Source organism: Seriola lalandi, unplaced genomic scaffold (genome assembly GCF_002814215.2).
Source record: "Seriola lalandi dorsalis isolate HSWRI2012SDOR001 ecotype SW California unplaced genomic scaffold, Sedor1 jcf7180002054901, whole genome shotgun sequence".
Lineage (NCBI taxonomy): Eukaryota > Metazoa > Chordata > Actinopteri > Carangiformes > Carangidae > Seriola > Seriola lalandi.
In genome coordinates this window covers 7,383,682-7,398,300 of record NW_019525453.1, presented here as the reverse complement: position 1 = coordinate 7,398,300, position 14,619 = coordinate 7,383,682, and the positions used below count along the sequence as shown (strand labels likewise).

The window sequence follows — 14,619 nt, the reverse complement described above, 5'->3', positions numbered from 1 at the left end:
CAGTTTATCACATCATCTGACTGTGAGCGTCAAGATCTCTTGCTAGTTATACTCACTCCACATTTTATTTTAGCTGACTGATTTATTAACGGCTTTGAGATTAGAGGAAAATCACAAATTTAAAATCTGATCAGGGACATGTTTCTTTTTCTTTAACAAAGGGCTCTACACATCATAATAATCATAATCAATTGTAATAATTAAACCCCATTTAAACCAAATCCACCTAATATAAACCTGATATAATGACCTTCGATAATGTATTTATTATAATATATTGAAGATTGTAGGTATGTGTAAACTCTGTTCAGTTGGGATTAAACAGTTGGAGGATTCAGTGTGACTTCCACTTACTGAGGATATCATTATCGCCAATGTCCATTGCCAGTAAATGTCTATAAACCCTCTTAAAATCATAGAAAAAATACAAAGAACTTACCAGGGTTTCATCTGGATACGTCCATGGGTAAATTGCAAACAGGAACTGCTAATAGCTCATTCTGCAGCTTTTAATGCTCCTAATTTGAGGTGAAGAAATGACCCACCTACATGAGCACTCACACAGGTAATGTTAAAATCAACCCACCTGCCTTAGAGAAATAAATCCAGTCTGAACTGGGCTTCAGTAATATAAACATTTAAATATTACTTCTATTATTTAATTTCAACTCGGTGAGTTGCTTCCTGATGCTCATGTATTTGTTTGAACCACTGGGTCTGAAAATCACCTTCCTCTGTGCGTCTGTGCTGCTTCAGGCTCAGATGTCAGTGGGAATTGGGAGGTGGTGGACGCCAACTCTCCAAAGCCGGATTCACGTTTCTACCTGAACGTCTGTCACAAAGTCGTCCAGACAGGCGGCGCCGCCGGCTGCCCGGTGAACGCCTCCATCTGTGCCATCGGTAAGAGTCTTCTCAAGGATGGGGGTTTCTGTTTTTCTTTGTTTGTTTGTTTATTTTAGTTTTTCCTTCTAATTATTGTAATATTTATTCATTTATTATTTGTAACAAAAAATACAGTTGTAAACAGAATATTCAGTTTTTCAACATGTTCCTGTTTCTCACATTGAAAACCAAGTTCAACTAAAACATTTATTCCAGTTTGTACCAATGTAACTAAGGGGGAGGGTGTGGTAAATGAATTAAGAATATTAAAAATACATTAAAGAGCCACCACCTCTGCAATGGATGAGATAATTCTTTATTATAATAAACCTGACCAGTGTGATTTGTTGATTTGTGTGTCTGTCTTCAGATAAGGATCGTGGGCCCATCAGCCTGGGCAGCTTCCTCTCATCTCCCCAGAAGACAAAAATAGGGAATGACATCAGACTGGTGTACACTGATGGAAGTTTTTGCCCCAATAAAAAGAAGAGGATCCAAACTATCCTGACCCTAAAGTGTAAACCAGGTAGGTTGAACAGAGACATGAGAAGTGGGTAATTAGGTTGAATAGATTTCTCTCTATAATGTTTTCAGACATTTGAATCTATCTGTGTCCTGCTGCTCCTTCCCCCCCCCTCCTCCCCCTCCTCCTCCTTGTTTCCTCGCAGGAGATCTCGAGAGTGCTCCTGTCCTTCGTACCGTTTCATCTGATGGATGTGTGTATGAACTGGAGTGGTACACTGCTGCTGCCTGCGTCCTCTCGAAAACACAGGGAGACAACTGCAAAGTGGAGGACCCTCAGGCTGGTACGACACACACACACACACACACACACACACTCACACAAGTTTGATCAACATGGTTTTTAACTGATCAATGTTTTAAAGAAAAACCCAGCAGAGAAGAAAAAGACGCAACAAGGTTCATGGGGAATGTGTATTAGTGGTTAAGCACAAAACAAATCTCAGAGGGAGATATTTTTGTAGAGTTCAGTCCCGGTTTTGAATTCTGCTTGTTGTTTTCTGCAGCTGCTTTATCACTTTCTGAGATCTTGAAAGAACCGAACAGTTATTTTCATCATCTATTAATCAGTCAGTCACCTTCTCAAATCACTGAGTAATTGTTTGGTTTATAAAATGTTGGAAAATAGTGAAAAATGCCTGTCCGAATTTCATAAAGCACACGGTCTTCAGCAGTCTTGTGTAATCTGACCAACAGTAGAAAACCAAAATATATATAATTTACTATATATATATAAAACAGAGAAAAGCAGCATATCCTCACATTTGTGAAGCTGGGCCCAGGGGATGTTTTCCATTTCTGCTTGATAAATGACTTAAACTATCAATTTATCATCAAAGTAGTTGCAGGGTTGGAGGCGCTCTGCTTTGTCTGAATTAAAAAGTGCATAAAGTTATTACGCTTTTATGAAAAATTCATTCTTCATGGAAAACAAGCAAAAGCACAAATCCACACAGTAACAGCCGCATAATGGGCCTCTCATTTTTAGCTCTGACCATTGCTTTTGCTGGGAAATTCATTTTCTCTCAGTAGATGAATTATCTAATCATTTCAGATCTACTTTCATTAACACTTTTGGCCACCAGCTTTCAACAGGACACATATACACATGTTTGACTGTTAACCTCATATCATGCTCACACAGCGTTTCTGACAGTTGAAAAAAGCTCAGACCACAACTGGAAGTCGCCTGATGTTACATAGCCAGAGTTTAAAAGCTCAAATCCAACTTGTCATGCTCTGCTCTCAGATTTTACATGTGAGAGATAAAAACCTACAGAATATAGCTTTTAAGGAAACCATACTGTTTGAAATCCATAATTCCTATTTTTTGTTTCAAACACATTTATTACACTTGCTGTAAGGACTTTTCATCACTTGTCCAAGAGGCTTTCTCAACTCTACCACCTGCTGGGGAGTTCCAGGCATTTTCACCTCTATAGGTTTCACCTTTTATATCCCAGGAGAGTTGTTGAGCTCACATGTGAATCATTCAAGAGGTTACTTGAGCTGCCATCACCAGCAGACCAAACACTGATGAGAGTTGACTTGCTGCTTTGACTCGACTTTAATCCTCCTCTGTGTCTAACCTGTGCTGCTCCACAGGGTTCTCTTTCAGCTTGTCATCTCTCACCAAACACGACGGCTTCTACAACCTGACCAGTGGAAACTACGACTACTTCATCAATGTTTGTGGCCCCGTCAAAGCTGCCGACTGTCCTGAGAAGTCCGGAGCGTGCCAGGTCGAAAAGAGGTAAGAAGGAGCCGTGGGCATAAAAGAGGACATACAAATTCACAAATTACTACAACTAAGCATAACCATATACTATGTGTGTGTGCGTAGTTTTTATGTAATAATTAACAAAGTGCAGTAAACAGAAAAAAAAACCTAAATCAAAGGAATATTTGGTGCAACCAACCTTTGTCTTTAAAACAGCAGCAGTTCTTCTCAGTACATTTGCTCACAGTTTTCAAGGGACTTGGCAATTTGTTCAAAGCATCTCTGAAGATACAACCCAAATCTAATGTATACCTTAGAAAAGAAACAAAGGGAAATGTGATGTAAAATACATTTAAATTAGCTGTTAACATACAGATAGCTCATTTAATTGTATTCCTCTCATGGATGTTATTGTGACTTGAGCCTTATTATATTTTTTCCGTCTGCGTTTCCTCTTCAGTTCCTGGAGTCTCGGGGAAGCAAACTCTCGCCTGTCTTACTACGACGGCCTGATCCAGCTCACCTACAGTAACGGCTCCCAGTACAACAACAAAGAACACACGCTCAGATCCACTCACATCTCCTTCCTCTGTGACCCAGAAGCTGGAGTTGGAAACCCAGAATTCCAGGTAAACTCCTCCCTTCCTCTTTCCTTTTATTGTTTCAACTGTGTCTCTGCACGTTCTGGATACTTTATGGTGTATTTGTTCCCATTTTTGACAGTGCATATCTGCACTTTTTAAACAGTTTTACATTGTCTTTGTAATCCTGTTTTTATGAGCTATAAACGAACACGTTTAAATATTGTCTTTATGAATCCAGGTTGAAGACAATTACACATATAACTTCCGCTGGTATACATCCTACGCATGTCCTGAAAGGCCTCATGAGTGTTTGGTGACAGATCCCAAAAGTCTTGAGCAATACGACTTATCCAGGTAAAGCATGTCTGCATGTGCCACAGTATGTTAAGAGGCATTTTAGATGTTGTTCCAACCTGCTCTTCATCGTTTTGTCTCCAGCCTGTCTCGCTCCAGTAGCAACTGGCAGGCCATGGATTTGTCTGACACTAAGAACCTGAAGAAGTACTACATCAACATATGCCGTCCCATCAAAGCTGTGCCAGGCTGTGCCCGCGATGCGTCCGTCTGCCAGATGAAGTACATATCCCAGCAGGTCAGTAACAGCTAAGGAACTGAGAGGTAGCTAATTCAACATTTTGACTGACAAAATGAGATTTGACAAATCTAAAAAAAAAACAAAAAAACAACTGGAAAATGTGTCTTGAGCTCCATTTTTGCATAAAGGTCTTGCCTAGTGCATCTTTAAAAGGTCCCATATTTTATACTACTTGTGTTTTATTTGAAGCAGTTGTGCATTTCTCTGTGGACTGAGCGCTTTGATACTTTCACAGTATTAATATAGAACTTAGACCTGCTTTATAATCAAACAACACATGGACAGAGACCTTCATACACTATTGGACCTTTAAGATGGCAAAGCCTGCAGAATTGCATCTGCTTGTCAGACATATCAGACAAGGAGTCAGCAGGATAGCCGGCCAACAACACAAACATTTTCGTTGTTTAAATTCCTCAGAAATGACCACAAAGTGTTATAATTAAATCGCTTGCTCAAACGTTTAATATTGAATTTCACAAAGCTGTTATGTATGGCAGTCTGCCATTTAGGAACTGCTTCAATTAAAGCCCAATACACAAAGATATGATATGTACAAAAAAAAAATCTCTGTACAAACCTTGGACCTACTATTTGCTACTTTGCCCACTTGTTTTTATAATTACGTGATCACTGTATCCATCTAAATGACAACTATCTGCCAGTGGATGCAGAAGTATTCTGTGATATGAAATTTAGTATCAGTTTGAACCCTTGTTTCATCTTGTGTCCTCAGGACTCTCTTAAGGAAGTCGTATCAGTCAGTAACATGGGTATTTCCAAGCGAGGGCCGATCATTGAGAGCCGGGACCAGCTGCTGCTGGAGTTCACAGACGGCTCTGTCTGCATTTCCGAAGGCCAGAAGCTCACGTACACAACACGCATCCACCTGGTCTGCTCCAGAGGAACTCTGGTAAGTGAACAGAGTTCAGGCATTAAAGTGGAATTCAGCTTGTTTACACTGAACGTTTCACACGTGTAAATCTGTGTTTGTGTCCCCTCACATGTGCAGGCCATGGGCCCGCGGTTCCTCATGTTCCAGAACTGTACTGCCAACTTCATGTGGGAGACCAGGGCGGCCTGCGCCATCAGCACCACCAAGAACACTGTGAGTTCACCTATATGACAACATATTCTTATCTCTGACATTTAATCTGAAATATTAACAAATAGTTTTTCTGTGTTGACATCCTCAGAGCTGTGCTGTTGTGGATCCCAACACTGGCTTTGAGTTCAACCTTCAGCCTTTGGCTTCAAACACTGGATACAAGACTCAAGGAAATGGGAAGGACTTCCTGGTAATGCAGACATGTTGATAGTGAATAATATCCTCAAAATGCAGCTCTCGTGTTGTTTGAATGTGTTTGTGCTCTGATGTTGACTGTCTGTGTGAACTGCTCACATGTTTTAACCCAGCTCTGATCATCTGTGTTGTTGCTCACACCAGTGAAGTGTGGGATTTTAATGTTTAATAAACAAAAACTGTGTTGTTGATACACACTATTTGACATAAAAAATATTACTTCATCATTATACATTAATCTGTTAATTATTTTCTTAATTAATTAATTGTTTAGTTTGTAAAACTTCAGAGAACAGTGAAAACTGAGTATTCGAGTTTGCGTGGAGCCCAGGTCAGAAGAGAAGGATATGCAGCAAATATTTACATTTGAGAAACTGGAAACATCAGTTTTCCTTGAAAGATGACTTAAAGCATTAATTGATTATCCAAATATTGCCCGATAAACTTTTTTTTCGATCAACAAATTGATGAGTTCAGAAATTGTTTTATCTCTGAAATAGCTTGAGCTTAACTTTAAAAAACACTAAACGCCACAGTGTATCAGAAAAGCCCTGCAGGTAATTAGCTTGTATTGTTTGCTTTTTGCTGAGTCCGTCAAAAGGTTTTGAATTTCCTTTGTAGTTTTAAGTTAATCTGCTGTTGTGTTTTTGTATTTGTCCTAACTGTTCCTCTTCTCTTATGTAGTTTTTTTTTTATCATATTTTTTGAGACTTTTGAGACAACAACAAAAGTAAAATCTCTGTTATTTACCGCCCTGCAGGTGAACATCTGCTCAGATGCGGCCGAGTGTGGACAGGGCATGGCTGGCTGTGAGCTGGAAGATGGGCATCCCTCCAGCCCGGTGGGGGTGGAGAAGACCCTGCAGTACTCCACCGATGGCCTGCTCAAACTAACGTACAAAGGACCCCTGGACGATCCCACAGGTAACGAGGATGTAAAAATCACAGGAACGTAGAGTGTTCAGTGGTTCTCTTTGTGCAGCTGGTTTTTAACAGCAAATCATGAACTGAGGTACAGGCTGCTTCACAGTTACAGAGATAGCTGGTGTTAGTTGTCTCTCTTTTCATTGTTCCAATTGTGTTGATGGTAAATAACCAGAGAGTTAAAACTTGCAGCAACAGGAAGTCCTCTAACCTCAGAACAGCTGGTTAACTCATTGTGTGATGGTTGGAATTATTCTCCGACTATAAATATTGAACCAATCAAATTACAGTTGCAACAGTCTGAATCAAAACTCCTGGTAAACATAAATGAAGGTGCGCTATCTCTGCACAAAAATAAATAAAAGCATAAATTCTTGTTCAACTGCTTCTTCTACTTTTTAAGATCTAAACATTTTCTTGACTGTGCACATTATTTCATCTTTTCCTCAGCCACTCGCGACACCTTCACCATTAACTTTGTGTGTGATCCAAACTCTCACCCTGGATCATTGAAACTACTGCGAGAGGACATGAGCTCTCTGCCGAACCGTGTGGTCCACGACGTCCTCTTTGAGTTCTCCACCGCTCTGGCCTGCATCCCCGCTCCAGTGGACTGCGAGTTTAGTGGTATGGACGCACACACACACACGCACACACACAGTCACAAATACACACACACACACACACACACACAAAGCTTCGTGTACATGTATGTGAAAGTTTGAGCAGTGAACTGTGAGCTACTGTATATAGTGTCTGCAGATTTTTGTTTTCTTTTTTCTCTGATTTTTGACTTTGCTTCTGATTAAATTGACTATAAACAAGGTGTGGTTAAGAATTAGAAAGCTTTTTGTTTATTGAATGAAACCATTTGTAAATATACAAGCACCAAACTAACACTAGACCCCCTTATACTACCTACCCTCTCTATTACCTCCAGACACCCATGGTAACAAGTACGACCTGAGTCACCTCATCCGGAATGGAGAGGACAGCCCCTGGATCGCCATAGATACAGATACGGTTAAATCACGTCGCTTTTACATCAATGTCTGCAAACCTCTCCCCCCCGTGGACGGCTGCCCAGGTCAGTACAGTCAGTGTACCCACGTATACTGTGCACACAGTAAATAAGACGTTTCAACTCACATGGGGTTGTGATGATATTAGATAAAATGAATAAATAGATAAATAAAATCTAATGAAAATATGGGGAATTAAACACAGAGGAAGTGAGAGTTTGGGCTTTTCGTTCTTGCAGTTATGAATGACTAACAAAATTGTTCACATTATTATTTTACACATGAAGAGCTGCAATGATAAGTTGATTATTCGATCTAGAGGAAAGGAATCATGAACTGTTTTAACAATCCATGAAACATTTCAGTCATTTTTAAGCATAAACACCAAATATTTGCTTCTCAGATCTGAAGATTTGCTTCTTGGTTTTATATATGATTGTAAATGAAATATTTGGGGGTTTTTGAGAGCGGCTCAGATAAATCAAGAAACTTAAGGACGTCCCTTTGGGCCCTCAGAAGTTATTATGGGCATTTTTTGCTTTGTTCTAGACTGAACAACTGATGAGAAAATAATAAGCAGATTAATCAATAATGAAAATAACTGGCTCATCAGTTGGATTACATTATGTGTGATTTTTCATATGTATCAGAAACTATTATAAAGCCCAGATTTTTCAGTTCAAATTTATATCACAAGGTTCTTGAGATTAAGAATCACAGTAGGACAGTCCAGACACGCTGCAGAATGAGGTCAAGATTTCAGTTAAGATCAAAGGGAAATTGTTGTAATATTTTTCCACTCACTGAAGTTATTTGTTATTTTCTTCTCTGCAGTGGGTCCTTTGGGTGCTTGTGGTCTGATTGATGGGAAAAGTTACAACCTGGGATACGTCCAGTCCACGCCGCAGGTAGCCGAGAGCGGCTCCATCAGCATCACGTACCAGAACGGGGATCTGTGTGGACCCTCATCCCGCTACTCAACACGCATCATCTTAGAGTGTGATGACAATCCGGTGAGTATCAGAACTCCCACTGTGACCCTCCCCACCCCTCCCCACTGTCCAGTGTTATCAGAGGTGATTGTGTTTCCACAGGAATGTTGCTGTATACAGGTAGATAAACTAATCAGATCATCACGATATGACTGTCAGTGCTCTTAGAGATGGTTTGCTCCTAGGCTGTGTAGTGAAAGCAGCAACAGTGGCTTCAGTCCTTCATCAGCGTTTACACAGGAGGTATTCAGGTGCAATAAGGGGTGTAGGTATCCTGCTCAGAGCCCAGTATACAATAACTTTCTATCTTTCTGTCTTACTGTCTGTAAAATAACTGCAGATCATACACATATATGTAAGAATTAAAAACAAATGATCTGAGATGCTGAACTTAAACTTAAACTTCACATGTTGGTGTTGGTTAGTTATGTGTGTAAAACAGAAGAAAATAGACCAACAGGTGTATAAAGGTTAGAATCTCATTTTTTGTCATCTGGTTTAATTTGTATACCAGCCTGAAACAGTTATACATCAAAGTCTGTCCTTATCCCAGCACATGGAAGCGTTTTAACATCAAAGCTGAGCTCAGTTTGCAGTTATTCTCAGTTCCATTTTCACTTAACCTTCCTATTTGAATATACTGCTACTTGAGAGGGCAAGTTAGTATCTACCCGCCCATATTTATATATACCTGAACAGCTTGCACCAGACATCATCACTGATGATGCGGCACTTTAATGTCTTTTCGTCTGTGTGTGTCTGTATTCGTAGGGCTCCCCGATGTTTGACCGTAAAGATGCCTGTGAATATGTGTTCATCTGGAGGACATCTGAGGCCTGCCCTATCAGGAAGTCTCAAGGTAAAAACAGTGACAATGTGATAAGAAATGTGGACACCAGTATTTTAAGGAGAAAACTGCAGCTATTTGTGCGATTATTTAATACTGATATTTGAAAATGTGACATGAACAAGTGTACGTGACACGTGTGCATGTTTGGTCATTGTCCTAACTTCTTCTCCCAGGTGACGAATGCCGGGTTCGTGACCCACAGAGTGGCTACGAGTTCAACCTGAGCTCTCTGAAGGGAAGAGATTACCCCGTCCCGAGTGGTAAATACACCTACCATCTGTCGATCTGCGAGGGACTCAAGAGAGGCGTCTGCACCCACAAAGACACGGGCAGCGACTTGGTCTCCTCCTGCCAGGCCGATGGAGACAACCACAAGATTGCAGGTATGGAATTCGCTGGATGTCCTGATCTATTATTTAGTATTTGTGTCATTGTTCTTGTATTTATCTCCTTTGTGTCTGTGTGTGTTTTCTCATGTGTGTATTATTGCAGGAATGGCCAACCAGGTCCTGAGCTACGTGGGAGACCAGCTCATCCTGAACTACACCAACGGAGAGACCTGTCACAAGATATACCAAAGATCAACAGAGATTTACTTCTCCTGCCACCCAGACAAGCATCCTGTGAGTTTACACATAAACACACAGACAGAAAATCAGCTGATCCCACAGCTGCTGATATAAATGACTGTTAGAAATTTCGATGCAGACCTCATAAGAAATTTGTACGTGGGGTAAGGTGATGGAAAAGTAACATTTTGTTGTTTGTTTACACTAAAAATGAATGTGACCCGATCAGCTCTCTGTGCATATATTGTAAAAAATTAAACAATACACATTGTAGTAGATCCAGATCTTTGTATTTGTGTAGTTTTAGCAGTGTTGGTGCACTGGAGCAGTTGGGGATGATTATTGGTGACTAGCTTGATAGCTAACTAGATAAAGGGGAAGTTGGAAGTCATTTTTGAACTTTTGACCAACCTAGGCTGGCAGTGTTAAGTCAAATCAGTTTTATTTATATATAACAATAATATATTTTTTTAAACAATCTGTGCATGATATGACACCCTCTATCATTCGATCCACAGTTCACAAAAAATCTCCCCCAAAAAATGGAAGAAATCTTAGGATGAGCAACAGGAGAGGCACAGACAGAGATGTCAAGACATGTCCTGTGTATAGAATAAACCAACATAGTAAAATTACAGAATAGCTAGATTGTAAACATGTACAGAGAATATGATCCAGACCAAACCAAGCACCATAAACACAGGGAGAGAGAGAGAGAGAGCAACACAGGCAACATGCACACAACGGATGTCAGCATCAGTATCTCATCTGACGGCAAATGTGGATCTTTCTTTCCCTCCAAAAGTCTCATTCTGTTAGTTCAGTGTTTCCTTACATAAGTCACAGAAGTGCATCCCAGCCCTTTAGTGGTGCTGACTTATTGTTTGTGTGTTTTGCTGCTTCACTTGTTAAGGGAGAACCAGCGTTCATCAAGGAGACTTCAGACTGCACCTACCTGTTCAACTGGCCCACCGCTCTGGCCTGCGTCCCAGTCAAAACCACCAGCTGCTCCTACAAGTAACAACCCTCCTCCATCCTCCTCTTGCTCCTTCCTCCTTTTTTTCCCCCTTCCTCTCCCTCCTTTTTCCCTTCCTTCCCACCTTTTTTATGCTCATTTCTCATCCAGGTGTTTCTCATTTTACTTAAACTGTATGTGTACTTGTCCTCTTCAGCATTGTACATTATGCAGAGTAACATTTATTACCTAGATTAATCAAAATACTATAAGCAACAGTTTGTATAAACAAAGACAGTACAAGCTATAGGACACAGACATACAGCAGTTTATTAGCAGCAGCTATTCATTTATGATTAACGCTTGGATAAAAATATATTTGATCTTATTTTCTGTAAACATTTTCTCAAAACAATTGTAACTGGAAGCCACAGGTTTCCCCATTCATATGTTTCTGTGTGTTTTTGGAGGATCCATCTACTAACCCTAATCCTAACCTTAGAATTCATCTCCTCCAGTGACACTTGGATTGTTTTTTAATTGTGAGGTAATGAATCAGGACAGATACTTATACATAAGTATTTGTTTTTAGTCTTTATCTGCACCAAGCATCAGAGTTACACTATGATCCACAGCTGGAAGATTAGCATATGGTTGCACTAAAATTAAACAAAAAAATGTCTCTATTTGACCAGACAGCAATGACAATGTAATGATCAGCATTAAAACATGAACAGAAAAGTAGCTGTTTAGGAATCTGTTTAAACCTTGAACATGTGTAATATTGACTTTCCACCCTCTGTTTGTCTGGATGTTTCCTCAGTGATGGTCAGGGCCACTCGTACGACCTCTCCTCTCTGGCTATGGACTCTCAGAACTGGGAGGTGGAGACCTCCGATGTGGACACGAAGAAACGATTCTACATCAATGTCTGCAGGTCGCTGGTGCAGCAGGGAGGTCAGTGTGTTCTTTACTTAAGCATAAACTTATACTTTAGCTTGTAATAGGATTTTAATAGCGGTATCTGCTTTGTGCCAAGCCATAGTAACGTGTTTCTATTGTCACTGTCTGTACTTTGAGAAGTTCAGCCTTATTTTACTCTTTACTGATTGCTTGCAGCTGTATTGAAGTTGTGTTAAGCTACTTCTGATGCAAACTAAAGCTTTCCACATTAAAAGCTTTCCACTGGTGAACCGGCGGAATGCTTTTAATGTGAAGAAGTTATTGGAAAAGCAGTGTTTTCCTCACCAAGTTAACATAAGCTTTGCTGGTGTTCAGTAATAACCATTCTGTGCTGTTTGATTGGCAGATTAGTTTAAATATTGCAGTGTGGAAAAGTAAAAACAGAAACAGCCAGAATGAGCTGGATTGTTTATTTACTTATCTGTAATTCGATTTGCAATAGTTCATTTTGAAACTGAATTTTCTTTGCTCATCCTTATGATTTAGTCATTTCACTGCCTTTCAGTTCCTCTTAATGTTATAATAAAAGTTACATTTTTAAAAATAAATGCAATAGGGGCGTCGATTAGCTCAGTTGGATGGGCATCCGCCCCATGTGTAGAGGCTACAGTCCTCGCTGCATGTCATTCCCCCTCTTTCTGCCTCCCCATTTCCTGTCTCTCTCTACTGCACTATCAATAAAGGCACAAAAAGCCCGAAAAAAATTTATTAAATAAATAAATGCAATAAAAATCCAAAGTTGACCCTCTGCTCCTCTTGTAAGGTTCATGGAAGTGTCCCTCCAGTGCGGCGTCCTGTGTCAAGGACGGAGATGAATATATGAGTCTGGGGCAGGTGGACTCTGGTCCCACGTGGGATGGAAGTATCCTGGTGCTGCAGTACACCAGTGGCGAGGCCTGCCCTGACGGACACCGCACCAAGAGCAGCATCATCCGCTTCAAGTGTGACAAAGACAGAGTGGTGAGGGATACACTCTGCAAGTAACAGACATGATACGTTAGGGTTGGACAGAAACATGAAACTCCTGTAGTAAGAATTTGAGACTGTAGAACATGCAGCAAACCTGCTTCACCCAGTAACATGATCAAATTAGTTTGGGTATTAAGGCTTTTATCGTGTTTGTCTAAATGCTGCAAGTCTGTATCTTAATATTTGAATATGATTTGTTTTATATGAGCTTTTAGTCAAGATGAGATAATATTAGATAATATCAAAATATATTAATATTAGGTTACACTGAAAAATGCAGTGAACTGCCAGGTCTGCTCTGGGCTCAGCTAAATGAGTTGGACATGGTTCAAGTGAAGTTAAAATTCCAGGGTGGTGCAGGACTTTAGGAATTAACTTAATGCTTCTACATTGTTCTTAATGTTTTGCTTAGCTCAGAATGTTACTACACCATTCTCGTAGAGACAGGTGTAACACTTGGAATAAATACTGTGTGTTTATGTGAATAAAAACATAAATAGCAAAACTGTGTGTGTTCCTGTCCCCCATCCAGGACTCCCGGCCCACTCTGATCTCTGCCCTCGAGGAGTGTGTCTACACCTTCCTGTGGTTGACAGCTGCTGCCTGCCCTCTAAACAGCACTCAGCATGACAACTGCAGGGTCACCAACCCAGCTACAGGTCAGACACTCTGCTCTGTACACACCGTATATTCACATACCTGTTACCTGTATGTTATATCATTTTACTGTCTGGGGACAATAGAAACTGGAAAACTGTGGAGTGAAAGAGCTCAGTAGTTGTTAGTGGAGTGTATGGGGATGTAGAGGAAGAGAGGAGTATTAGTATTTGTATAAAATGGGACCTTTAAAAGTGTCTCATGTTGAACTTTTGTCCCCCAGGTCATTTGTTTGACCTGAACGCCCTGACGAAGGAAGGTGGTTACACCGTCGCCGATCATCAGGACCAGAGGAAGACGTTCCACATGAACATCTGTGGAAACGCGGCCAACGACAAATGCAGCCCTGATACCGGTACGTGCGCCCACCCAAGTGACCCTGCATCTTTTAGGTGTTTATTATTTAGACTGACGTAGAAAACAAACACCACGTTATCACCTACATCGTGTGCTCAAATAGAACAGTAGGCTAAATTATACACATTGCATTAGTGTACTGGAATAAAGTTTTTATCACGTTTCAATGAACAGAAACTGCAAATGACATCATGTTAACACTTCAGATCTACCCTGTGGTTCTGACTGGTGCAGCTTCCTGCTCCATTGATTTTCAGTGGGAGTTTTATAGACTAAAGCTGCGTAGTGAAAACTACTCTATGTGTGCAGGGAAACCCACAATCATTCATTCCTGTGGGAGTTTTGATGAGGATATTTGCACTATGAGAAGCTGTTTAATCCTTATTTTAACATTATAAAACTGAGAAAAAGCAGAGTAGAGAAAAAAATGTTTTTGTGGAGGTAACAACATCAAGCCAAACTGAAAAAAAAACTCTATCACAAATCACATTCTTTAACATGGGGGATGGATTAATGTTTTGTGTTGCTCACGCATGTGGATGGATTATGTAACACTGAGAACATGCGTCACGGCTGTTTGTCAACTGCATCACACAGCACCTGAGGGAACATAATGAGAGACCTGAAAGCCTAAATGATTGACTGCTGGTTTACCAGGGTGTAGTAGATGATGCACAGTAAACTGACAAATTCACTGACGGAGCACAACCCTCGGCCAAGGCTGCTCATCAAGTCTGAATATGTAATTCCAACTAT

At 40.4% G+C, this 14,619-nt stretch overlaps 1 protein-coding gene across 1 annotated transcript in view; it reads left to right on the top strand.

Moving 5' to 3' along the window:
* The window catches only part of igf2r (insulin-like growth factor 2 receptor), a 48,983-nt gene that overhangs the window by 20,724 nt on the left and 13,640 nt on the right, over positions 1–14,619 (top strand). Inside the window, exons 12-33 of the mRNA XM_023430081.2 lie at positions 757–900; positions 1,253–1,408; positions 1,551–1,688; positions 3,010–3,157; positions 3,585–3,753; positions 3,947–4,062; positions 4,147–4,300; positions 5,040–5,216; positions 5,316–5,411; positions 5,500–5,601; positions 6,367–6,529; positions 6,980–7,156; positions 7,470–7,616; positions 8,386–8,564; positions 9,315–9,402; positions 9,567–9,776; positions 9,886–10,016; positions 10,876–10,979; positions 11,741–11,874; positions 12,644–12,840; positions 13,382–13,508; positions 13,730–13,861. Of these exons, the coding sequence (XP_023285849.1) occupies positions 757–900; positions 1,253–1,408; positions 1,551–1,688; positions 3,010–3,157; positions 3,585–3,753; positions 3,947–4,062; positions 4,147–4,300; positions 5,040–5,216; positions 5,316–5,411; positions 5,500–5,601; positions 6,367–6,529; positions 6,980–7,156; positions 7,470–7,616; positions 8,386–8,564; positions 9,315–9,402; positions 9,567–9,776; positions 9,886–10,016; positions 10,876–10,979; positions 11,741–11,874; positions 12,644–12,840; positions 13,382–13,508; positions 13,730–13,861 (3,189 nt within the window). The remainder of the gene's footprint in view (positions 1–756; positions 901–1,252; positions 1,409–1,550; positions 1,689–3,009; positions 3,158–3,584; positions 3,754–3,946; positions 4,063–4,146; positions 4,301–5,039; positions 5,217–5,315; positions 5,412–5,499; positions 5,602–6,366; positions 6,530–6,979; positions 7,157–7,469; positions 7,617–8,385; positions 8,565–9,314; positions 9,403–9,566; positions 9,777–9,885; positions 10,017–10,875; positions 10,980–11,740; positions 11,875–12,643; positions 12,841–13,381; positions 13,509–13,729; positions 13,862–14,619) is intronic.